Here is a 27,177-nt window from a genome sequence, read left to right as displayed (position 1 = left end):
TGCATCCTGTGACACAATTTGCTCGGGGGCGGAACCGTGGAGAGATAAACCCCACCATGCAGGGCGCACCAGCCGGACTCATTGAAGTGACGCACTCGGAAAGGAAGCTGCTCGGTTCCGGAAACAAAGACATGTGGCTGCAGTCGGTGCTGCTGCCTCTCCTCCGGCTCTACTACTGCGGGATCCGAGTCCTCATCTACCAGATGTTCAACACATCTTTTACTCTACCAGGTGAGCTCAGCTTCTGTTCACTAAACTGTCCTCTACTCTGCTTAATACTAATTAATCTGTGTTCTTGTTTCCGCACCGGACTGCGTTAGAAAAGTGATAGTTTAAAGATATATTCTCTTATTTTGCCTACAAATGAACAAAGTTGATGGAGCCTGAGCTGAGATTGTTCAATAGTGGTGTCTTCTGGTCAATTCGGCATAAATGTGATAAAGTTTGAGATTTGTATTAACCCTCTGAGACCCACAATAGAGCCAGTCTAGTCTAAGTCTTCTTTAGGGGGAATTTAAAGGTCCCACACAGCCCGTATTCAGAAACTGCGTTTGAAACAAGCCGTCAGGATTTCTGTCCATTTGTGATGTCACAAATACACAATATTTAGACCATTACACAGTTTTAAACATTCTAAATGTGTCCCAGTTTATTTCCTGTTGCAGTGTATGTGAATGACATCAGCTGACAGGATGTAAACATGGACCCAAGCTGTTTCCTAGCAACGCAATTCCGTTGCCACTCCGTTGAAATGCGCCAAAACAGAGCGTTTCAGGCAGAGGGTAAATACAGGTATATTCAGACAGACAGTATGAGGAAAATAATGTTTTTTTTGAACATTAAAGCATGTAAACATGTTCTAGTAGAAACACAAAATACAAGTATGAACCTGAAAATGAGCATGATATGGGACCTTTAAGGGGAGATAGCAGGTCAGCAGTAGATGACACATAGAAGTGGTGTACATCATCTGAAAGCTGGGAACCTGGAGGTTAATATGAGATGCAGCTCAGCACTGTGTGTCAAGTTGATCTAGTCATAGATCAGAAATAAACATGAAATAATGATTTAAAATGGATTGTAACAGCTTAGAACATTATGATAGAAGCAGGGAATGAAATTAGCATCTGCCACCTGCCAGATAATAGGGTAAATTTCAGGTCACCTGCCACCATGGCAGAAAAGGTTTTCCTTATATTAAGAAATATTATTTTTAAAAAGAAATTCTAAAGTCTAAATCAAATATAGATTAACAATTCATTTTACAGGTCCACAAATGTCATGGTAATTAGGTGATAATTAGCAAGTAACCTATTTGAAATTTCTTTAAAATTTCTGCCAAATTACCCCAATATTTACCTCAAAATGTATCTAAAATTACTTTATTATAAACATTATTTAATAATTATATTCCGCTATTTCTCAATAGCTGGTAATTTAGAACCTAAAGAATACAAAGTTAATTGATATGCTTTATTTCCATGTCTGCTGGTAAATATATAATAATTAGCATAATAACTTCTTTGAAATTTCTTTAAAAACCTCCCTGAGTCATGACATCAGCTACCAGGTTACATTTGTGGAGACAATAAGTCACAAAGGTGATCAGAAGAGTCCTTCTATTAGTTTTGGTTTTCCACCTCCGATGAAGAGCAGCCGCTTCTCAATCCTAAGGGCCCTATTTTAACCATTAGATGCTATTTTAGCACATAATTATTAAATAATGTTTATAATAAAGTAACTTTCGATACATTCTGAGGTAAATATTGGGGTAATTTGCCAGTAATTCCACAGAAATTTCGAATAGGTTACTTGCTAATTATCACCTAATTACCATGAAATTTGCTGACCTGTAAAATTAAGTGTTACCAAATATAGTCATGGATTAGGGTTACATGATATATTGCATAATTCTACGGTCTGGTACCACTGACTCAGTGTTTACAATTTTAAAGCGTTCTAGCTAGATTTCAGAAGTGGCAAACAAAAACAAATTAAGTGGCCGGTAGAATTTTTCTGTGACCTGCCACAGTGGCAGGAGAGGAAAAAGGTTCATATCAGTGAGGAATGAACTTTGCCTCGCCTGATCTGATGACATCTTATGACATCTTATGACATTTTGGCATTCAAAAAGGGTTTCTAATCCAATTTGCAATGAAGAAAAAAGTTGACCTTAAGTACATTTAATAATGTACTACTAATACTACTACTGATATCGATATAGTAGCGCTTGCAAACATAAACTGCTCAGACGGATGTTGAAAGCAGCAGAACACTGTAAAACAAAGAACACATTCACAGCTGCTATCTTGTAGTAATGCTCTTAATGCACACTCACACTGAAGTGATATTGTATTGCATCTAAATTCATCTCAATTTAAAGCCATAAACCCGAAATGAAAATGTGCGTGGAAGCATGTGATAGTAGAGTGAGACTCCGGTAATGTGCTCCACTTTAAGACAAAAGGACGACTGTGTCTCAGTCAGTGGGAAATGTGGGTTTGGACTTGAGGTTTACACACTCTTAATCTCACAAAGAATGCAGGCTGTAATAAGAGGATTTCCCAAATTCTTGTTATTCATGTGGAATATCCCGCACCGGGACTAAAAGATAACGCCTGACTGGCTCGTGATTTCTGATTCAAAAATTCCAGTTTTGCAGCCTGGCTCTGGCTCTTTCTTTCTTTTTTATAGTTTTAGTAGGGCTGACTACTACTGTTGCCATTAGGGATGCACCGATACCACTTTTTTTCAGACTGAGTACAAGTACTTAGATTTGGGTACTCGCTGATACCGAGTACCGATACGAGTACTTCTCTGTGCCTAAAGACCCTCGTTAACAGCCAGCTGGAGGGTGTGAGCGACACACGGCAGGCTGGGGAGTCCCGCATACGAGGCGGGGCGAAAGTGGCTCACGGCCGCAGCTTTACAGCGCTCCCCGCCCGGACCTCGCCGCACCTCGCCGCACCGTGATGGGGCTCCCTGCTCCCAGTGCGACTGTTGACCAGGGCGGACTGTCCTCAGTGCGCCCCAACCGCGTCGTGCCGCGGCCCACGTAAAAGGCGCCAGGGGTCTGCGGCGTTGTCGGCGACCCACCCGACCCATTTTGAAACATGAATCAAGGAGTCTAACGTGCGCTGCGAGTCAGAGGGTGCAAGCAAAACCCCGTGGCGCAATGGAAGTGAGGGCCGGTGGTGCGCGGGGTCGGGATCCCACCTCAGCCCGTCTCGCCCGCACCGTCGGGGAGGTGGAGCGTGAGGACCCGAAAGATGCTGACGAGAGGGTAACGTCACGCTGCCGCAAAGTGGTGCCGTTGTATCGGAGCCGCTTTGTGAGTACGAGTACATGAGCACAGTATCGGACCCGATACTGGTATCGGTTTTGGTGCATCCCTAGTTGCCATGGTAATTGACATCCAAATCAGTATTCGAATGCTTTTTAAAAAATATATATATATAAGTATGTCATAGTAAAATAGCCCATGAAATAAAGAACAAGGCAAAAGTGAGCTTTTATTTCCTGGTGATCTCCCAGCTGTCACCTTATTTAGGTGTTTATAGTGAAATGAGGAGGTATCGTATCATATAACTCCTCATTTCACCTTTACCACTCAGCCGTTCCTCGTCCGTTGCAGCGCTTTCAAACAAAAGTTCAGCTCAAAGCAGCGCCTCCTCGCTCGCGGCCAGTTAGGAGTCGGACATTCGAATAGAAAACAATGCAATCAAACTGATTTTGTCACCTACGCTTGTAATATGTAGGCTACACACATCCCAATACAGTACACCTCTCTGTGTTGTACACATCACATTACCTCTAGATTTTTTTTTATGAACCCCCCCAACCTTAAAGTTCAAACTGCGCCGAACTTACTCAGGCTCAGTTTTTCTTCCGTCCTCGGTGTGATATTGCATTCTGAGTAATAGAAAGTAGAGTAGTATATAGAAAATAAGGTAATATAGAACAGAATAATAGAAATGTTGTTTGCCTTACTTACAATAAACTAATACACTTAAAATATGCCAGTCTTGGTTAGAAATTGTGGCAGAGAGACAGATCTAATTAAAAGACCATTTGTTTACGCTTAGTTGCCAGTTTATTAGGTACACCTGACTAAAGCCAGAGCGGTCTAATACAACAATAAATCCTCCCTTCATGAAAGTTATCTTGTTCAGTTTTTGTTCAAACCATTTTAGAGAGGAGTTGATTCAACTTTATGATCATTTTGGATCATATAATGGGCAAAATATTTGAAACGTTGTCAGTATAACACAGTATAATTCAACAGGAGCTGCCAAAATGACCATACAAATAAACCAACGCCACTTACAACACCTAACAAACTGGAAACTGAGTGTACATAAACTGTGTTTTTGTAGATCAGAATACTGCAAACTGACTTCTTTTCACTGTGATAGTTTCTTGTGTCCATGTAAGCACAGCTAAATCCTATCCCAGTGTAGTTTCACAAATGGCTATAATGTTTTGATCAACATGCTCAAATGTGTATTTCACTATTCTTGTTAGGTGCTCAGTAAGTGGATAGCTTACCAAAGGAACCAATGGAGGGTAAAAGTTCAGGACCTTCATGCTCCGGTCTCAATCTGGTCGCACACCCACGGGCAAAAAGCAAAGTCTGGAAGTACTTTGGCTTTGACACAGATGCAGATGGCTGCATATTGCACTGGAAACGGATATACTGTCGCGTATGCATGAGTCAAATCGCTTACTCTGGAAACACGTCCAATCTTTCGTACCACCTTGAAAAGAACCACCCCGTAGAGTTCAGTGAGTTTGTGAAGAGCAACACGGATCAGATGCGCGAGGCGTTTGCCACGGCGTTCTCCAGGATAAAGACCGAGCCTTCAGGTGTACATGTTCAGCAACACTCCCAGGACACAAACTTAAGGCAGAGTTTATACTATGAAAACAGACGACACAATGATCTGACGATAGCTGTCATCAACTTCATCTGTGAGGGGTTATACCCTGTATCTTTAGTTGAAGAGCCTACTTTCAAGACCTTAATGAACACCATCGATCCTGGGTACTCTCCACCGAGCAAAAGCGACCTGGTGGTTAAAATGCTTCCTCAGATGTACTGCCGTGCCCGGGACATGGTCTTTAGTGAGCTTGCTGGGGTTATGAACTGTGGCGTTACTACAGACCTTTGGCAAAGCCAAACCCAGAATAGGACATACATTTCACTTGCTGTGCATTCAGTTAATTACAACAGTACTACTGGCTTCTCTATGACCAACAAGTGTCTTAAAACGTTTGAAGTACAAGAGGACAACACGTCCGAGAACATCACCAGAGCGATGTATGAAGCATTTGTTGAGTGGGGGATAACTCATAAAGTCAGCGGTGCCACCACAAGTGGTTCGGTGGACATTGTGAAAGCGTGCTCACTCCTGGACCTGTCAGTGGAAATGCCTTGCCTTGGACATACCGTCAATCGTGCAATGGATGAAGCCTTCCAGATGCCGCGAGTCGACAGCTTTTTGGGATGTTGCCGCAAACTTGTTGATCATTTCAGAGAACCGGCGGTGTATCTGCTGAGGGAAAAACAGAAGCAGCATGGCCTCGCTCAGTGTGCACTCATCACAGACAGGGGGAGGTCTTGGTTGGCCACATTGGCAATGTTACAGAGACTGAAAGAGCAACAGGTTGCTGTAACTGCAACACTTCTAGAGAGTCCCAGCAGTCATCATTTCAGTTTCGATGGCCCTGTCTGGGCCTTGTTAGAGGGCTTGATTGAAGTCCTCCAGCCTTTTAAAGTTGTGGCAAACATGATCACCTCTTGCAAGTACCCAACCATCAGCATGGTTAGGCCCGTGCTTCATATGCTGTTGAACACCACCCTCAAGATCAAGGAAGGGGACCTCAAGGAGATCAGCATGACCAAAGAGATCATCTCAAAGGTCCTATCAAGCACCTATTCACAGAATACACAGCTATCGCAAGAAATTTCAACATTCCTCAACATTGCCACGTTTTTGGATCCTCGATACAAGAAGTTGCCTTTCCTGTCCACGCAGGAGCGCTCCAAAGTTGAGAGTAACATCATAGAGGAGGCAAAAGCAATCCTTGAGAAGCAGATGGCGGAGCCACCATGCCTAGATGATTTCACCTTGGTATCTGATGAACCACCTTGCAAGAAGCAGACACCTCAAAGAGAATCTGCCAGCAGTGCAACCCAAGACAACCCTTTGGCTGCCATATTCTGTCAGTCTGATACAGACCAGAGCCAGGAGGAGCTGCATGCACAGGTGGTAGAGGAGCTGAGCAACTACAAATCACAAAGAGTCCTAGGTCTGAATGAAGACCCTTTACTGTGGTGGTCGAGTCATGCACCCTTGTTCCCCACCCTCCCCAAGGTGCTCCAGAAGTACTGGTGTGTTCCCGCCACGAGTGTACCTTGTCACAGGATGTTAAGCTCCTCTGGGACAGTTCTGTGTGGGAAAAGGAACCGCATAGCTCCAGCTTTAGTAGATCAGCAGGTCTTCTTGTATGAGAACTCACGGAGCTACTATGAGCCTGAACCCTGTGAAGATGATTTGGACAGTGTTTGGAAGGGAAACTGCAGTCTGGGCCAGCCACTTGAATGACTGTGTGATGTTGATGACTGCATGCTGTGTGGCCTACATGTACAGTGTGTAGAACTGAATACCCCTCCGCTCACTCCTCCCTTTTCAAGACTGCGGTAACATGAAGCGCAGAGTGCAAAACTGTGGTAACTCCGTTGGCTTCACTCAAGAGGCCATCCATATAGAAACGAAGGGCTCATTCTATGCTAATGACAACACAATGATTATTAGTTTCAGGTCATTATACACTAATGAAAATATAGTTATGAATATTAGATTCCATTTTTGCTAATAGATCCCCGATATGTTACACACTGGCCCTTTAAAACTATTATGGAGGTGTATCGGTCAGTAGTAGGAAAATGGTAATAACCGCTGATAACCTTTCTTTGAGTTTTAGCCTATAATCTGTATGAAAAGTTTGACCTAGCTATGTCTCACCCTGTCATTTTAAAAGATTTGTTAATATTTTGGGGGGAAATGCTTATTTGCATTCTTTCAGAGTGAGATGAGAAGATTATCAATCTCTTGTCTGTGGAGATTGGAATTAATCTTCTCATCTCACTCTAAGAAAAAACTTGAAGATGGAGGGAGTGTATTAAAGCCTATAAATCAACTATACAAATCAATTTTCTTATTTTGCTACTGCAAAATCATGAAACTGCTGTGGTTTGGCATCACATTTTTCCTTCAACACAGCATTTATTCTGTCAAAATCTGTACAATAAACATAACAGCAGAACCAGCCATAATATATACATACTGGATTAAACTAATCTGTAATCAGAATTTTAAAATTCTTTAAAAAAATAAATAAAAATCGGGCTCTATGATTCAACTTTTTAATAACGTGGGATGGATTGTAAGTACCTCCTGTTTAAGGTCATTAACTGTGGATGATAAAAATGTCTTGCTGTGCATGTATGAAAGTAAAGATTTTGTTTTCAACATTTGCCTGACTGATTGATGTCCAAACTTCCCATTTGTATTGATGCATTTTTATGAATACAATCACAATTATGAATTAATTGTATTAATTGATTGATCATTTAGTCCACATAGTTTATGTGACTACATTTACCTGTCATTAATGATACTGATTCCTCATGTGGTCCCTCTCTCCTCCCACACAGTCTTACCCAAGCAGAATGGAAGGGTTGCCATTGTGACTGGGGGTACCAGAGGAATGGGTTATGAGACAGCGAGACACCTGGCAAGCCTTGGCATGCATGTTGTCATAGGTAGGCTATACTGTCCAATCACATGACACAGGTTAATACATCTCTGCAGTCCACCTCTCATTTGCAATGTTGCCATTTTTAATGTGAAATTGCAATAATAAAAATGTTGTCGCTAAAATCAATGAGTAATCGTGATAAATAATAGTGATTTGGCCATAATGGTGCAGCCCTACTGTACGTTCAAACGTTGTTGTGTCTAATATGAAGAGGAGGAAACCTGCAAATGAAAGCTGGACTGCAGAGAGAGAGTGTGAGATCTGGATCACACGGAACCCCATTATGTTATGTATTTATAATGTTTACATGATAGTTGGTGCACGTTGTGTGGATTATTTAAAAAAAGACCTGTACGAGTGTGAAAGATCCAGCAGTCGCCTCGGTTAATAACTTTGAGATAGAATGACTGATGAAAGCTGAGCTGTTAGCCAGTCTGGTTGAGTTGAAGTAGATAAACTGCTGGACATCAGCCCACCAAGTGTCTGTGATCTCCATCACCTCCAGCTGGGAACGAGAGAGAGGAGGGCAGAGCAGCCGTCAGGAGGATTCAGGAAGAAGGCTGCGAGGGGAAAGGTAATCATCATCATCATCATCATCATCTGTCTGTCTATCTTTGGTCACATCTGTCATTTTAACCAAAGCAGCAGCTCTTATAAAACAGTCTGGTGTAAAATGTGAAGTGGTGCTCAAAGTGGAGCCTGCAGTTCTTCAGACTGAGACAGATTTCACTTTTTTAAGGGGGGAAAATTCTTTTTTTATTACTTTTTTTTCAAACATAGCATAACAAATATAACAAAACATAACACCAGAGTCATAATGCAAAAAAATTATATCTTACATTTAACATTTAATATGCGCATTCATACGGTATATACACACATACACGTCGCTTCCCACTCCCACACAGAGACAGGTCCAGCCTTCCTCCCACCTCGAGAGGTAAAGTTACAGAAAAAATAGAATAAAAATAATTTAATTAATTAGTTAAAATGAAAGGTAATAAGTACTACAATAATATAATTCATGGTAGTAAGGTAGAAACCTTCAATAAATAAATTCATTCATTCATTCATTCATTAAATGTACAAAAGGGAAAAAAAACAGCACATAGAAAAAAATGATAAGTAGATAGTTATATCTGAACGTGTATATATATGTATAAATTATTATAATTTATACATATATATTTGTATTATAATTTTATATATATTAAAAAATTATAATATTTGTATATATTTAACAATTATAATAATTATAATTTATACATTATAATAATACTTATATATATATAAATTATTTATATATATTTATAGATCATTATTATTATTTATAAAATATTATAATAAATATTTATATATATGTGTAAATTATGTACACGTATATATATTTATAAATTATTCTTATAATAATTACATATATATAGTATTGGGTTACTGGTGCACTAACATGTCAGCAGAATTTAAATGTAGCGTGTCAAGTTTAATCTCATTTGAACAATGCAATAATTTAGAAACTCATGTGTTTTCTATTTAAAGTAAGTCTGCAAAGTATATTGTATGGCTGTCAAATACATGGAGTTGAGTCAAGTTTGACAAAAATCCTTAGTACGCGGTGGTGCAGACTACTATTTCTGAGGTCAATAATGAAAACATGGAACTGAAAATACTCAAGTTAAATACCTCAGTATTTAAATACCAAAATACAAAAGAAACAAACAAATACAGTATTAAAAAGAATGTAAAACAAACTGTAGTTCAACTTTTAGTTTAAATTGCACACTTGAGAGTGAATTAAACACCTCTAACTTATGGGACATTAGATGAAAATATGTCTTTTGCGTGGTTGATTATAAATGAACGTGTAATGTGAAATAACGCCAGGAAATTCAAGGTTTTGTATGGTTGAAGTCATTTGTTCTCTTTTGTACTTCTAAACCTTCCCCTGAGGACTAATATATATATATATATATATAAAAAAAAAAAAAATAGATCCTAAAATACTGCATTTCATAGAAAACATTTTAAAATACTCCATTACAAGTAAAAGTCCTGCATTCAAAATTCTACTTTAATAAACGTACAGAAGTATTACCGACAAAAATATACGTATTACTATATTGTTAATACTGATGCATCAATGTTAGTGCAGCATGTTACTGCTGTAGCTGATCCAGGTGGAGCTACTTTAAGTACTTTATATACAGCTAGTTTAGTCCAGTGGTTCCCAACCTATGGCTCGGGCCCCTCCATAGGGTCACCGGATTAATGTGAGCGGAGAGAAGAAGAAACTAAATATTGAATACATTTTTTTTTTTTTTAAACGTAATAAGAGAATAAAGTCATAACTTAACGAGAAAAAAAGTTGTAATATTTCGAGAATAAAGTCATAACTTTAGGATAAAAAAAAGCTGTAATATTACGAGAATAAAATCATAACTTTAGGATAATAAAAGTCATCTCCTCCTCTAAAGAGTCAGTTCCCCCATCAGGTCCGTGTGGTTCTTTCTTCAGAATAAACTCAGTTTCTTTCACAATCTTTTCCAGTTCCTGATACTTTCCGCTACTGTTTATTACCGTTGTTTTTTACGCTGCAGGACAATATCACATAGATATCACATACTGAAGATGCTACAGTGCTGATATTAAATCATATTTCTGTTCATCTCTTTTCTGTCCACAGCTGAGTTTGTCTTCATAGACCTGACCTCCCTGAAATCAGTGCGACAGTTTGTTCAGGCATTCAAAGAGCGCCGCCTCCCCCTCCATGTCCTGGTGAACAACGGTAAGCTGCAGAGCCATCACAGTCAAAGATCACTCATTTTATCACACTGCATTCACTATAATATATATACCTGTCTACCTGTCATTCTGTGGTGTAGCTGGAACTATGATGGTTCCTGAGAGACAGACGGAGGAGGGCTTCGAGTTCCACTTTGTGCTCAACTACCTGGGCCACTTCCTTCTGACCAACCTGCTGCTGGACACACTGAAGACGTCGGGACGACGGGGCGGCTGCTCCAGGATCATCAACATGTCCTCTGCTACGCACTACGCCGGAGAGATACACATGGATGACTTGAACAGGAGGTAACACTGGTGATTTTTTAAAACCGTACGTTACCGTAGGTATGATCGAGGGATTGCCTCCACACGGCTCTCAACATCTCAACGCTGGTTTACGTGTTTAAGCTTTGGAACTGAACAGGAAAGTGAATATGTTATTACCATTATTCTGCTTTACTCTGCCAACACACACACACACACAAGATTCCGATGTGTTTTCCCCTGATAGTCCGTGTAAAGGCAACATCTCTGCATCTATATCCTGTTTACAAACTGAACCGTAACCCAGTGTTAGTGCTGACAGTGTCCCCTCTCCCCGTCCCCGTCTCTAGGATCTGCTACAGCTCCCACGGGGCCTACGCCCAAAGCAAACTGGCTCTGGTCCTCTTCACCTACTACCTGCAGGAGCAGCTGACGGCCGGCGGCTTCCCTGTGATCGTCAACGCCGTAGACCCCGGCATGGTGGACACGGCGCTGTACGACAACCTGTGGAGCCTCGCTCAGGCGATGAAGAAGCCTGTGGCCAAGATACTGTTCAGGGTACATCTTTACTGTCTCATCTACATCTTTATATATCTATCCTACAAGCTTGATTTCTTCTTCTGTTGTCGACTATGGGGACATTTTAGGATTTTAGATTTTGTCCTATCCTATAAAGGTGCTTCTCATAAAGAGGTGGTGAGTTTAGGACAGGAATCTGCAACCTGCGGCTCCGGAGCCACATGCGCCTCTGCAGTGGTTCCCTGTGGATTTTTAAAAATGGAAATGAATAACTGTTTTTTGTTTACATTTTTATTTTTATTTCTCATTGTTGTAGGTCTATGGTACAACGGCATGACGGAGTATTAGGGCCACATTGAGGGGAAAATAATAAATCTGAGATTTCGAGAATAAAGTCGTAATATTACGAGAATGAAGTGATAATATTATGAGAATAAAGTCATAATATTACGAGAATAAAGTGATAATATTACGAGAATAAAGTCATAATATTACGAGAATAAAGTCATAATATTATGAGAATAAAGTCATAATATTACGAGAATAAAGTGATAATATTACGAGAATAAAGTCATAATATTATGAGAATAAAGTCATAATATTACGAGAATAAAGTGATAATATTATGAGAATAAAGTCATAATATTATAAAGCAGTAATTTTACGTGTTATTTAATTTTCTCTCGTTAAGTTCTGACTTTAATGTCCTAATATTAAGACTTTTTTTCTCGTAAAGTTATGACTTTATTCTCGTAATATTACGACTTTTTTCTTGTAAAGTTATGACTTTATACTCATAATATTACGACTTTTTTTCTCATTAGGTTATGACTTTATTCTCGTAATATTACGACTTTATTCTGTAAATCTCTGATGTTTTTCCCCTCAATGTGGCCCTAATACTCCGTAGTACATTTGCACTTTTGCCCTCACTGCATTAGACTTATATACTATATACTTAGACTATAAGCTGTGTTACCTTCATCACAATGCTCAAATGTTTTGCGGCTCCAGACAGATTTTTTTTTTGTCTTGCGTAAAATGGCTCTTTTGATAGTAAAGGTTGCTGACCCCTGGTCTAGGATAAGAACATGAGGAACGTGGACTCTGCCAGTATAGAATAGTGAGGACCGCCACTCATTCTTTGCTCGTGTCCCTCTCAGACTCCAGCAGAGGGAGCGTCCATATCCGTCTATGCTGCAGCTGCCTCAGAGATGGAGGGCGTGGGGGCCTGTTACCTGTACAACAGCCACAAGAGGCAGTCCTCCGACAGCTCCTACGACTCCGAGCTACAGGCCCAGCTGTGGAAGAAGAGCTGTGAGCTCGTGGGCCTTCAGGAGGCCTGACCATCGGTACCTGGAGCTGAACCACTGAACCAACAGCTAAACATCTACAGCCACAGACCGTCCACACCTGCTGACACTGGTGCCTTAACAGCTACAGCGTGACCCGTGTGAAACCACGTCAACATTCGCTCATTTTATTTGACGTCTGTAACTTAAATAACGTAACAAACGTATTTATTTTAAGTATAACTACACAGCTGTTCCACTGACAAATAACCCTTCTGACATCAAATAAACAAAGACACGTCGTGCCCATATAGCTAGCGTTAATGCTCAAACTTTATCCACTACCTCCGCTAGTGTAGCACGCTGTACTGTGTAGTATTAGACATAAACGTGTGTATTATTACACAGAGAAATACTTCTGTTTCTGCCACTAAATGTGTAGTTTTTCTCGAACATCAGTCGAGTAATGTGCCAAATACAACCAAGTCTTTAATATGTAAATATCCCACCAAGCTCCCCCAGTAGAGCAGCTGAGCTGTGTTAAATAATCACAGACAGTCGGAGCACATGAGATTCATAAATGCCTTATAAATATATATACTTTTTTTTTCAGCCAAAAAGATTTCAATACTGACTGTACCAGATCTAATTGTTGGAAAATAATAACTAGCACTTCATTGGGCTAACTCGGTGGATTCACTTTTAGGGCAGATTTCCCATTTTTTAGCCTTGATGAAAATTCATTTTTACATTCATATTATGAATCTGCATTTACAGTAATATAATATTATTTAATATGCTAGAAATCAAAGAGCCACCTCACGCTTCAGGTGATAATCCAACATGTTTGCTAAGAGTGCAGATGTTAAAACAGCTGGAGCCTGTGGTTGCATACTGTAGGTACTATCATACTATAGGTACTATCAGTACTATCATACTATAGGTACTATTATAGGTACTACTCATTCATCTCATTAATTCCATGAAGAGAATAGAACCAACGATGATGAATCCACATCCACCATGCTGCTGTACTACTGATGCTAATGTGGATTAATCCGCCACTGAAAATAGTCCCCAACAAATGCACTATTTCCTCCCGTTTGAGTAACGTTTGATTAAAATTAAAAATACTAATAGTATAAAATAAGAGTCGATATAAGACACTAGTGTCTTTAATACCTGTAAAATGTGCTGTATACATTTGGAAACTGTATTTCAATCAAACTGATCATATTGCACTCAAATGTTTACCACGATCACTGTGAGGTATGCCTTTTTCCAGCGTGTATTCATGTATAGTCATGTGATAGGTTGCATTTATTATTATTATGATATACAGATTAAGAAAGATGTCCCACTTATTAACAATATGTTAATAAACACTAATAAATAAATTGCCTCGTATTACTTTATTTTTATTTTGTTATATTTAATTTATATGTCATTACTTTATTTTTTTATCTTGTATATTTTAGCAAATATGTTTTTTTTTTACTTATTTTAGATTTTTTCTCACTTCATCTCACTGCTTTATACATTTATTTATCTATTTATGTGGTTTAAATTTCTGTTTTTCCTTCCTTCTTCGTCCTCTTTCGTCTTTGCTTTGTGCTGCTTCTTGCCGCCCTCAGACCCGAGGCGGCCCGTTGTGGGTCAGAACCCCTCTAGAACACCCCTACTACAGGAGGGACCTGTTCATTTGAGTCTGAGGAGCAACTTTCTACTTGAAAAGGGACTTAGTGGTGATCAGGCCCTTCTCACCACGCTGTCCCATACTAGTCCCCCCTCAAAGCTCAGGATGTCTCCTCTGTTATAGTGCTATCTAGTGGGTGAACTCCCAACCTCCAGTTACAGAGCCCAGACCTGGACCCAGACCTCCTCGTAGCTGAACGGGAGCCAGGTTCTGGTTCTGGTGGAAAGCCTGATTTTAAAAGGACCGTCACACACGGCTGGAGGAGTCTGTGACCACATACCGGCGACCATGTAGTGGTGGAAACCTAAACCGTTTATTTTGTTGGCTGTGAGATGTCAGTCTCGATTCAAGGAACAATAGTTTGGCACACCAATACTGACTCAAGGTTCACTTACTGGCCTTTTCTGGAGCTTTCAACTGCATGTTCCTTTAGTCCAGGGGTCTGCAACCTGCGGCTCTTCATTGGCTTGATGTGGATTTTTTGGTTACATTTTCATTTTTATTTATCATTGTTGTAGGTCTATGGTACGACAGTACGACGGAGTATTAGGGCCACATTGAGAAAAAAAAGAAAAAATCTGAGATTTAGAAAATAAAATCGTAATATTACGACTTTTTTTCTCGTAAAGTTATGACTTTATTCTCGTAATATTACGACTTTTTTCTCATTAAGTTATGACTTTATTCTTGTAATATTTAAATTTTTTCTCTTAAAGTTATGACTTCATTCTCGTAATATTTACGAAATTTTTTCTCGTAAAGTTACAACTTTGTTCTCGTAATGTTATGACTTTTTTCTCATATGACTTTTTTCTGGTAATATTCTGACTTTATTCTGGAAATCTCGGATGTTTTTTCCCTCAATGTGGCCCTAATACTCCGTCATACGTTTGCTTTTCTACAACAGACAGCTGAAGAATCATTCATATTTTAAAATCAGACACAGTCCTTTAAACATCTTCAATGTATTATTTATTTAAAGTAAAAGAGTAAGAACATCATTAAACTGGCCCAATAACCCAGTACAAGTAACCAAAGGAAATAGTAAAAGTTTATAATGTGCAAGAGCTGCTTTTGTTCAAATGTGCAAAGGTGTAATAAAAAAGATTACAGGTGCCATTGTAGTAAAAAAGAAAAGAATATACAGTAAATGATTTACAGAGATATATAAAAATACTGTAGAAAAGTGTCCCGCTGTATTTGTTCATTTATAACTTTATTACATTAAGATGCAGCCGGTCTGTTTCTGTTGGAGCAGAACCTGGAGGACATTTCCTGTAAGCAGCAGTCAGTCAGGGCTCCCATGCCTGAGAGGACAAAGACCAGGTTCTGGTTCAGGGACCAGAACTACCTGGGAGTGAGGCCAGCTAAAACACAGGTAAACAATATCGCTGTGACCCTCAAAGTTATAAAATGGAAATCACAGCCCGATTGATACCATTTAGATATGATATTGAATGATAGAATTGTGACCAAGATGCGGACGGAGTGGGACATTTCATTAGTGGACACGCTTGTTATGGTCCCCGCCAATTTCTCAATCAGCTTCTGCTGGAGACAACAGTAGCCAGCATCCTACCAGAGATCACATCCTCAGTGAAAACAATGTATGACTAAAAGACAGTGGTTTATAAATACTGCTAAACACTGAGAGAGGTTTCAACTGTGGTCGCACAGCAGACGGCTGGTTAGCGTAATGACAGAGAGATGGAGACACTGGAGCCATGTTAAAAAAAGAGTCTGTCCTTATAAACCATCACTATGACACACATACACATGGCCTGTAGTCAAGAGCCTCCACCTCACAGCTGGACACGCAGAGCTCGTACAGTTGGGAGTCCAGATGTGACATGTTGTGGATTAAATTGGTGTGTGTTAAACTAAACCTTTATTGATGATGTCGTCCAGTCTGGTTCCATCCATCATACTAAATACATTATTAAGTATTAAACACCCCCTAAATCAGGGGTCAGCAACCTCTGTAGCCCCTCTCCAGATGCTCCCTGTGGATTTTTAAAAATGGAAATGAATAACTGTTTTTTTGTTTACATTTTCATTCATCATTTATCATTGTTGTAGGTCTATGGCACGACGGTACAACGGAGTATTAGGGCCACTTTGAGGGAAAAAAAAAAAAATCCGGGATTTCGAGAAATAAAGTCGTAATATTCCGAGAATAAAGTCATAATATTATAAAGTAGTAATTTTTTACTTTAATTAGTTACTTTCTTTTTTTCTTGTAATATGACTTTATTCTCGTAATATTGCGACTTTTTTTGGCGTTATGATTTTATTCTCGTAATATTACAACTTTTTTCTCGTGAAGTTATGACTTTATTCTCGTAATATTACAACTTTTTTCTCGTAAAGTTATGACTTTATTCTCGTAATATTACGACTTTTTTCTCGTAAAGTTATGACTTTATTCTCGTAATATTTGGATTTTTTTCTCGTAAAGTTATGACTTTATTCCCGTAATATTACGACTTTTTTTCTCGTAAAGTTATGACTTTATTCTCATATGACTTTTTTTCTTGTAATATTATAATAATTAATAATATATATATATATAATAATAATAAATAAATAATAAATAATAATATATATAATAGTATTATAATATAATAATAATTTTTGCCTAAAACGTCTCTTTTCATAGTAAAGGTTACTGACCCCTGTCCTAAACTATAGTACATTCTTCTACATGCCCGTTCTGTAAACTTCAGTGCTGAGAGGATTTAGCCCTCTCCAGATGGCTTCAGCACATCCAGGGGGGGTTAAATGTAGAGAGGGAGGACTGAGGTCATACTTTACCCAAAGAGCTCAGGTTAAACAAGGCATGCTTTATATATTTCCTCTGGACGGATGATGAAAGTAAATGTAGCCCATGCAGACCAGTAGTTAAGTGTCTCTTAATGCCACCGGCCTGCAGATTACAGACTCAGGTCAAGAGGCTTTTAGTGTCAGCTGACCTGCAGTCTGATTAACATTAATACAATGTGTATCTGTGTCAGATGGTGCAGGCAACAGCCGTATCCTTTACATTATGAAGGCTGTTATGGCTTAGAGTTCACGCCTGTTGACTAGTCCTATTAGCAGAGACAGATATCAGATGAGCCCTGAGGCTGCCTGGACAGCTCTGCTGTGGACCCAAGTATATAATACACTGTGGGACAACGCCTGTTTGCAAGGTGATCTGATGTGATGAACATGAGTGTATTAGACTAGTTGATGAGAAGACCTTTACCACGGTTGAGTCTAAATGGGACAATTTGATTGTCAGATTTGTTCCCGCCTATCAACTCACTGATTATATGGCATAATAAGATCACATTTAGAGATCAACTTCCACCTGCAATAAAAACATCAGCCCAGATATATTAACCCCCCCGCTCCACGCTCTCTAGCCCAGTCTTTCAGTGCCACATTTTTGCAATCATTCTGTAGACATCCCCGTCCACCCTTCCTGTCCTCTCAGCCAAAGAAATGGGTCTTGGGCCTGGACTTGAAGGACCCTGTCCCGGAGCCCTCCGGCTCCTCGGTGTCGCGGAACGTCGTGCTGTGGACAATCTGCGACGTTCTCAAGCGGAGCCTCTGCAGCTTGGGCTTCATCCTGCCGAGTGAAGACTTCCTCCTGAGGACTTTGTATCTGGGTTGGACCTCCCCGTCCACAGAGTCCCAGTCGTTGGGGACGAGGAGCCTGAGGGGCTTCAGGTTAGACTGGAGGACCTTGGAGAACCTCCAGCGACCTCCATCCCTGCAGTCTTCGTTGTGGGTGTCAGAGCTCTCGTACGCTCCTATGATGTCCTGGATGTCCACGCTGACGTTGTTGGTGAGGTACTGACAGGCCTTCCTCCCGCTGTGATCTCTGACCTCCACGTCCGCGCCGTACGCCCCCACCAGCAGCTTCACCACCTCCATGTGGCCGTGCATGGCGGCGACGTGCAGCGGCGTGTAGCCCGTGTTGGAGCGCACGTCCACGCTGACGGGGACGTCGTGCCGCTTGGCGAAGTCGACGACCCGCGCGATGAGCTCCGGCTTGCCCTGCTTGGCCGCCCAGTGCAGGCAGGTGAACCCGGTGACGAAGTCCTTCTTCAGGACCAGGCCGGGCTCGGCGGCCAGCAGCTGGCACAGGCCGCCCCACTCGCCGTCCGAGGCGCACATCATCCACTCGTGCTCCAGCGGGTCCAGCGCCAACGGGGTCCTGTCCTCGTCCAGGGAGACGGAGTCGTCGTCGTTTCCGGTGGGCGAGGCCAGGTGGACGGAGCGGCGAAGCACCAAGCTCCGCCTCACCTGCGGGGAGGTGCTCATCATCACCTGGATGAAGTGCTTCCGGCTGCCTTTGGGACTGCCTTCGCTCCCAGACAAGCTGTGTGTGTCCACTTCATCCGGGTGTCTGAGGACAACCTTCCTGATCTCCACCTGCTCTGCTTCCTCTGTAGGACTAGTCGGTGCAGGCCCAGGCAGGGTGAACATGGATCCCTCCGCAGGGAGAGGCGAAGCTCCTATCAGAATAATCTCAGGTATGTCACGCTCCTTCCTGGACTCCCTCTTGTCTCTTTTAAAGCTCGCTCTGTTTCCCATCTCACCTGGACGCACCTGGTCCGCGTCCTCCTCACCTGTGTTGTCACAAGCCACCACCGTGCTGTCCCCGGTTCTGTCCGGTGAAACGGCAGCAGAGCTCACAACTCTCACCTGGCTGTCACTTCCGCAACCCGATCCAGGTAGCATATCACCTCCTACGTCATCACCAAAGTCCCGGATGGCCTCCTGGGAGCACTCTGCGGCCATAGCGCGCAGCTTCTACCGTGTTAATAACCGGTAGAGAAGCAAAGCAACGTGTTAAACTCTCTCCCGGTCGTTCCGTGCCGTACCGACACATCCACAGAGCTGTCCTCCGCTCCAGAAGTGAATAAAGTAGACCTGTTATTGAGGAGGAAAGTGAGGTAGAGCTGTTCTCTGCGCTCTATTTCTAGATCCTTCAGGCGTTCTCCGCCTCCTAGCAACCGGACCGTACCATTTAGTCTGTAGGGGGGGGTTGAATGGTTGAAACCATTAAAAACGTAATTCGTGTTGCTTTAAACTTCCTGTTGTTCTCGGGTCAAATTTGACCCGTTTATAAAATTCACGATATCACAAATATGGATTTCTTTCATCTCATTGCCCCAAAATAACATTGGTTGTTCCCTATACTATGGTCTTTGCAAAAACAATTAATGACCACTTCTTTGGTTGAATTCTGGGTGTTTTATTCTAATTTATAGCATCTGTAGTCCTCCCGGGTCAGTTTTTGGAGGACCACAGGTGTCATTATGTAGTGCCATTTAAAAAAAACATTTAAATGGTTTCAAATCAATAGTCTAACTAAACTTTTACCCATCTGTGATAATCTATCAACATTATGTTCCTCCGATAACTATAGTCAAAATAATTCATGATTTCTGCTTTTTTTTAAATAAAAAATTAGGTAGATATTCACCAAAATGAGGTTTATTAACCTTTAAGGTCCCATATCATGCTCATTTTCAGGTTCATACTTGTATTTTGTGTTTCTAATAAAACATGTTTACATGCTGTAATGTTAAAAAAAAACTTTATTTTCCTCATATTGTCTCATACTCATTATTATATACTGCTGGTTGTTTAATCTACAATAATACATCAGCATTCATTAGTTAATTATTCAATTTTGTTTTCATGAACTAAATCTGTAAAGTAACTAAAGCTGTCAGATAATTGTAGTGGTGTAAAAAGTACAATATTCCCCTCTGAGATGTAGTGGAGGAGTAGTAGAAAGTAGCAGAAAATGGAAATACCACAAGTACATACAAGTATCTCAAAATTGTACTTGAGTAAATGTACTTAGCTACATTCCACCACTGATAATAGAACATAATAGGGAGTCAACATTAAGTTGGGTCAGATTTGATCAGCTCTGATTCTGCTTGTTCATTCTTCTTATTATTGGAGTGAGAAAATCAAAGTCTACTGTAGGCAGAAAGGGTCAGATTCAGGCCAACATAATAAGTCATTGATGATAAATGAGGCGTTGGATGAATGAATGGAAAGAAGTGGTTTCCTGCTGATATAAGTGTATTTTGGATGTGTTGTTGAATTGACCCTCTGTAGTTTCACATTTATTACATTTATAGGCTCCATGAAGCCCGTCCGGCCGCTCTGTCTGCGCAGGCGCACTGCGCGCAGCCAACGGCTCCGCGCGCTGTTTGTCTGGAAGCTTCTAGAACGTTCCACGGATGAGACCCGCGCCAGGAGATGAACCGACAACTAAACCACCGTCAAGCTTCGTGTGAAGAGGAAGACAGGAGGAGAGTAAGTGGTGTTTTATTTCAGTAATGTTGACTAAAGTTTGACAAAGTGGACAAACTCAGGAGGGTTTATGACGAGCTAGCTGGCTAACAGGCTGACATACTGCTAACCGTTAGCCGTTAGCTAACGGCTTTTCAGTGAACTTGCTGACATTAACCCATAAAGAGAATAAATTTAGCTAACTAGACATATTCATCTGATTGGCTTTAGCTGGCTAGTTGGGCTGAACATTTAAACAATATATATCAAGCTGTGATTTTTCTTACTAATGTGATTTAAATAGATTATTTTCTATTAATCAATCTCCTGTTTTTCGTCTGATTTGATGATCTAACGTTACACAGTTACAGTGTTAGAAAGTACATTTACTTTCATGCCACTTTATACTTCTACTCCAGTACATTTCAGAGGGACAAGTTGTACTTTTTACTCCATTTATCTGCATTTAAGCTCTACATTTATCTGACAGCTTTAGTTACTAGTTACTTTACAAACATATGAAAATGTACAGCTGAAACTATTAGTCGATTAACTTATTAATCGATTGACTGAAATTAATAGTCAACTATTTTTGATTATGTCATTTTTTAAGCAAAATCATTTCATGGTTCCAGCTCCATAAATGTGACGATTTCCCTTTTAATTATTTTATTATATATATATATATATATATATATATATATACATGTATATATATACATGTATATATATATATACATATATGTATGTATATATATATATGTATGTATATATATATATATATACATACATATATATATATATATATATGTATGTATATGTATGTGTATGTATATGTATGTGTATATATATATATATGTATATATATATGTGTGTGTGTGTGTATATATATATGTATATATGTGTATATATATATATGTATATATATATATATATATATATATGTATATATGTGTATATATATATGTATATATGTGTATATATATATGTATGTATATATGTGTATATATATATGTATGTATATATGTATATATATATATATATATAATGATATAATATGTCATAGTATTATAGTCACAGGGGATATTTTCTTTCTTTTAATACGTAAAGTACATTTTCCTGATTATACTTAAATACTTTTACATAAGTAACATTTTCAATACACGACTTTTACTTGTAACAGAGTATTTTTACATTGTGGTATTAGTGCATTTATTTAAGATCTGAATACTTCCTCCAACACTGCACAGTTGTCAACACAATACGTTTTTATTAATAATCACAAACTTGGTTTGTGAGTAACATGAGGTCGTTTTTTTTTAAAAAAAGGATAATTTTAGCTGTCATTCATATGATATTACATTAATGGTTTACTTCATAAATCAAAGATATTCCGTTTTTAAAGTAATCAGCTTGTTTAAGGTAAGACAGCTCAGTCTGTGTTCAGCTTTAATGGTATATTTAGTTGTAACAGTTTGACTCTGATCAATAAATGTCAGGTTGTCCTGTATAATGCTAATAATGAATATCAGTGAGGTGTTTTTAATGCAGTGGGTTTCTTTGCTTCATGGTGTGAATAGTTGACCTCATATCAGTCACACAATTATGTGAATACAGACAGTAGAAACTGGTTTATCAAGAAAATCACATTGAACAAATGTTAAATCTAATGTGTGTCTGTTCATTTTCCTCTGTGATTGGACTACATATACACTCACCGGCCACTTTATTAGGTACACCTTGCTAGTACCGGGTGGTCTTCTGCTGCTGTAACCCATCTGCTTCAAGGTTCGACGTGTTGTGCGTTCAGAGATGGTATTCTGCATACCTTGGTTGTAATGAGTGGTTATTTGAGTTACTGTTGCCTTTCTATCATCTCGAACCAATCTGCCCATTCTCCTCTGAACTCTGACATCAACAAGGCATTTCCGTCCACACAACTGAGTGTATGTAGAGACTGTGATCAGTACAGGTTATGATATTAATATTTTACACTAGTGGCCAGTTTTTTCAGGATTTGCACAATTCTTTTTAAAATGTTTTACTGAATTAATTTTAGGTGTATAACTGTGTCTTCTTGTCAGCAGCCCAGATGTGGAGGAAAAGGAGCTGCAGGTGGAAACACTCGAGGATATTGTTATCAGCCAGTTTTCCCTAACATAGTTACTTTTTGAATGAGACATAAACATTTAAACTTTATACTGCATGACTGTTTCTTTAGTCAATCTGAATCTTGATAGTGTGACACGAAAATAAAAATATATTATTGTTAAAGTTACTCATTAACGATAAGCTTCTGCTAATTCTGAAATACTGACAGGTGAAATTCAATAAACTTGAAACTTAAACATTTGACTTGTAGAGAATTTGGGATTATATTTCAAAATCCAGGTTGCTGGATATTACTTATGTCTTTTCTCTTTTTGTAAAAATAAAAAAAGCGGAAATAGTGGAAGAAACATACAAATATAACTGATAAGAAAATAATATAATACATTTCAGAATATAGGTTCTTGTACTAATTGAGCAAAGAAGATATGTCATTTCTGTCTACTATGTTTAGATCATGAAAAAGACTTGCAACTCAAATGTTTTTATTGTGCAACAGAAATGGTCAAAGGTCAAAGATTTCCTGTAAATGGAGAGGGGAGGAGCCACACTGATCCAGGTGATCCAGGCTCATGAGAACAGGAAATAGTTCAGTTAGTTATTCCAGACTCCATTTTGTGTTAACGGCACAGAGAGGTGGCGACTGAAGACTGAAGCAGGGTGAGTGTTAATCCAACATTTTATTAGTTTACTGTTAAAGTCTCTGAGTCAGTTTTGACCCTGTGGACTGTAGAGGAGAGAAATGTTAGAATGAACTCAACAGTTGGATTCATCTGTGAACACAAAGTCGTGATTGGCTGAATAATGCTCATTAAACCTGCCGTAACCCAAGAAAACAAGCAGAGATTTAAAGAAAAGTGACCAGAGGCCTGTACTACGAAGCAGGATTTAGGGTTAGCGAGGTAACTTCAGGGTAACTTCAGGGTAACTTCAGAGTTTTCCGTACTACGAAGCTGGTTCACTTCTTACCGGGGTAGATCTCCATGGTAATTTATGCTGCTCCGGAGCAGGTTGTGTTCCAGATAAGAGATCAACTCGTATGAAAGCACCGCCTACTGACCAATCAGAGCTCAGTGCGGTGATCGTATGATAATATTACACACATATGAAGAAGTTTAAGTCATATCTCAGGCTAAAAACAACACAGTTTAAACTGACAAATACAGGAAGGACAGCGGACTTTATGCTGGGGGTGTTTACCGCTTTGAATTATGTTTTCATATTCATTTTTTTTTTTTTACTTGCTCTTGAGTCCGTTTCACACCGCCACAGAGGGGGGAAGCAGGTGAAAGGATGTTTAAATAGTCATAGACGCAACAACATACTCGCAGGGTTAAAAGATGAGTAATCCATTCATCTATTACATTCTGAAAAGCTATTTCTATTTAGACACACACATCGGGAGTTCTTTCTTTTGCCAGCTGTTCTTCCTGCATTTAGCAGCTTCAACTGTGTGACTTTTAGTCTGGATTATGTGTTTGACTTCTTCGTATTTGTCTAATATAGTTTGCTCTTCCCTTGTTAAATGTGCCGCTCTGCCTGTCTGTCAGTAAACTTGTCCATGTTTCTGATTGGTCATGTGCTGCAAACACCTCCTTGTTCATGTGAACGCGCTCATAACCAGACTGAGAAACCCTGGGTTGACTTACCGAGTTGATAACCAGCTTCGTAGTACAGTTTAGCGAGATCTCGTTTGTTAGGGTAAGTGAAGCCAGATAACTAGAAGATACCCTGGGTATGTTGAACTCGCTTCGTAGTACTGGCCTCAGGTGGAGTTCTGGGTGGTTTTATTATACTGTATACTCTGTGTGTGCGTGTGTTTGTGTTTTGTGTGTGTGAGAGAGAGAGGTTGTGTGTTACTTCCTGTTCTCTCAGTCTTGCCTGTGTCTTTACATGTTCACAGTCAGTGTTCCTGTTTTACCTCTCAGACTGACTTCAGATCAGAAGATGAGTCATAGTGAGGAGGACAGAGCAGAGCCTCCAGTCTCTGGCTGTCTGTCTATGAAGAATGACCAGTCTAAAGATGATCCTCCATTCTTCAGTAATGAACCTGGACCCTCAGAGTCAAAGTAAGAGAGCTGCTACTAACTCATTTATAGGACTCATTTTTAGTTACCTCTGACAATACCATGTTTTCTGGTGATTTTGTGTTTGTATATTCAAATTTCTACTCAAATTTATTTGCCAACTACAATTTAAAGGGTTGTAAGAATCAGAAAAGTCTTGTTAACAGCGACACCTGTGGCCGTTAAGTCAACGAAAGTCAGCGTCCTGTTGCTTGCGCTTGTGCTCGCTCTACATAGACATGAACGAGCATCGCTCAACACAGTGAGGCGACACATGTCAGCTAAAACCACAATATCACTCTATGTTTTCACCTGCTTGGCAGTAATGTTAGCTGACCACACAAAGGTCTCTCCATGAATCAATGCTGATACTAGGGTTGGCTTTTCCTGCCTCAGCCTCCTGACCGCGGCCAATGCCATGATTTTGTTGATTGTGTGTTTGTATATTAAATTTCTACTAAAATGTATTTACTAACTGAAGTTTAACACACTTGGTGACACAAAGAGAATTCATTTGTGCATTCCTCCCTCTTCGTATCTGTGACAACAGATAAGAAAAACAGTCATAACCATAAAACATAACACAGTGAACAAAGTGCGATGGTGCACAATAAAAAGTGGATGACAGGATATTAACAGAGTAAAGCAGTATAAAAGCAATCCGGTCTTTAAAAGTGCTATATATATATATATATATATATTTTATATATATATATAAAAACCCAATGACTCTCCAGTAGTTTTCCTTGTATAAATACCTAATAAATAGATAAATAGAAGTGTCAGTGCAAATAGTGTCAGTGCAAATAGTAGTCCTGAAATGTCTGTTTCATGTCCAGCATGAGACGTGGGGAGTGAGGGGTCACGGATAGGAGAGGGGTGTGGGGGGGATGAAGTGTTTATGTGGTGGATAGCAGCAGGGTGTTCAGTGATCTGACAGCTTGGGGGAAGAAGCTGTTGCAGAACCTAGCAGTGGTGGTTCTGATGCTGCGAAACCTCCTGCCTTATGGTAGAGGTATAAACAGTTTGTGTGAGGGGTTTGAGGGGTCCTTTACAATGGAAGAGGCTCTGCTTACACAGCGCCTCTGGAAGATGTCCTGGATGGAGGGGAGAGAAACCCCTATAATCTTCTCAGCTGTCCTCACTATGCGTTGTAGGGACTTGTGTTCCGCTGCTTTGCAGTTCCCAAACCACACAGTGATACAGCTGGTGAGGACGCTTTCCACAGTGCCTCTGTAGAAGGTGGTAAGGATGGGCGGCGGTAGGCTGGCTCTCTTCATTCTCCGCAGGAAGTGGAGGCGTCGCTAATCCTTCTTGGCTACGGAGCTGATGTTCATGTGCCAGGTGAGGTCGTCGGAGATGTGCACACCAAGAAACTTGGTGCTCTTGACCCTCTCTACTGTGGAACCACTGATGAGCAGTGGAGAGTGGTCAGCGGGCCTCCTCCTGAAGTCGACAGTCATCTCTTTAGTTTTTTCGACATTAAGAGATAGGTTGTTGTCCTTTCACCAGCTCACCAGTTGCTCCACTTCCTCTCTGTAAGGTGTTTCATCATTGTTGCTGATGAGGCCCACTACTGTCGTGTCATCAGCAAACTTAATGATGTGCTTGGATATGGACTTGGCAGCACAGTCATGGGTCAGCAGTGTGAACAGCAGTGGACTGAGCACGCAGCCCTAGGGGGAATCCGTGCTCAGCGTGATGGTACCTGATGTTCTGCTGCTGATCCGTACAGTCTGTGGTCTCTGTGTCAGAAAGTCCAGGATCCAATTGCAGAGGGAGGTGTCAAGCCCCAGCAGGGAAAGTTTTCCAATCAGCTTCTGGGGGATGATAGTGTTGAATGCTGAACTGAAATCAATGAACAGCATTCTAACATAAGTGCCCCCAGTGTCCAGGTGAGATAGGGCTGAGTGCAGGGTGTGTGAAATAGCATCATCGGTGGAGTGGTTGGAGCGGTATACGAACTGGAGAGGGTCCAGAGAGGTGGGGAGGGCAGATTTTATGTGTCTCATGACCAGCCTCTCGAAACACTTCATTATGATGGGAGTCAGTGCCACGGGGCGGTGGTCATTGAGACACATCACAGTGGGCTTCTTTGGCAATGGTATGATGGTGATCTTTTTGAAGCCAGCCGGGACAACAGCCTGGCTCAGAGAGATGTTAAAGATGTCCGTGAGGACGTCTGCCAGCTGGTAAGCACAGTCTCTGAGCACCCGCCCGGGTATATTGTCTGGGCCTGCAGCTTTCCGTGGGTTGACTCTGGATAGGGTCCTGCTCACGTCAGCAGCATCAAGACGCAGTGCCTGCTCCTCGGGGGCCG

General features: G+C 40.4%; 4 protein-coding genes across 4 annotated transcripts in view; 3 read left to right on the top strand and 1 right to left on the bottom strand.

The window, feature by feature from the left end:
• Positions 1 to 37: 37 nt before the first annotated feature.
• On the top strand, positions 38 to 14,077 carry dhrsx (dehydrogenase/reductase (SDR family) X-linked). The gene is made up of 7 exons (XM_037762297.1): positions 38 to 231; positions 7,721 to 7,828; positions 8,330 to 8,398; positions 10,505 to 10,606; positions 10,704 to 10,911; positions 11,220 to 11,427; positions 12,552 to 14,077. The coding sequence occupies exons 1-7, from the start codon at positions 57 to 59 to the stop codon at positions 12,732 to 12,734; spliced, it is 1,053 nt and encodes a 350-aa protein (XP_037618225.1). The 5' UTR covers positions 38 to 56; the 3' UTR covers positions 12,735 to 14,077.
• On the top strand, positions 97 to 7,068 carry LOC119483783 (E3 SUMO-protein ligase ZBED1-like). Its single transcript, XM_037762256.1, has 2 exons — positions 97 to 231; positions 4,525 to 7,068. The coding sequence occupies exon 2, from the start codon at positions 4,560 to 4,562 to the stop codon at positions 6,606 to 6,608; it is 2,049 nt and encodes a 682-aa protein (XP_037618184.1). The 5' UTR covers positions 97 to 231; positions 4,525 to 4,559; the 3' UTR covers positions 6,609 to 7,068.
• Positions 14,078 to 17,007: 2,930 nt separating the features above from the next.
• Positions 17,008 to 19,357, bottom strand: LOC119483797 (ankyrin repeat domain-containing protein SOWAHC-like). Its single transcript, XM_037762281.1, has one exon. The coding sequence runs from the start codon at positions 19,165 to 19,167 to the stop codon at positions 17,851 to 17,853; it is 1,317 nt and encodes a 438-aa protein (XP_037618209.1). The 5' UTR covers positions 19,168 to 19,357; the 3' UTR covers positions 17,008 to 17,850.
• A 4,003-nt stretch (positions 19,358 to 23,360) lies between these two features.
• LOC119483773 (NACHT, LRR and PYD domains-containing protein 12-like) overlaps positions 23,361 to 27,177 on the top strand; it is a 28,405-nt gene continuing 24,588 nt past the window's right edge. The window contains exons 1-2 of the mRNA XM_037762241.1: positions 23,361 to 23,451; positions 24,695 to 24,860. Coding sequence (XP_037618169.1) covers positions 24,739 to 24,860 — 122 coding nt within the window. The 5' untranslated portion in view covers positions 23,361 to 23,451; positions 24,695 to 24,738. The remainder of the gene's footprint in view (positions 23,452 to 24,694; positions 24,861 to 27,177) is intronic.

Source organism: Sebastes umbrosus, chromosome 24 (assembly GCF_015220745.1).
Source record: "Sebastes umbrosus isolate fSebUmb1 chromosome 24, fSebUmb1.pri, whole genome shotgun sequence".
Lineage (NCBI taxonomy): Eukaryota > Metazoa > Chordata > Actinopteri > Perciformes > Sebastidae > Sebastes > Sebastes umbrosus.
The sequence above is the reverse complement of the archived record's forward strand: the minus strand, read 5'-3'. Positions and strand labels throughout refer to the sequence as shown.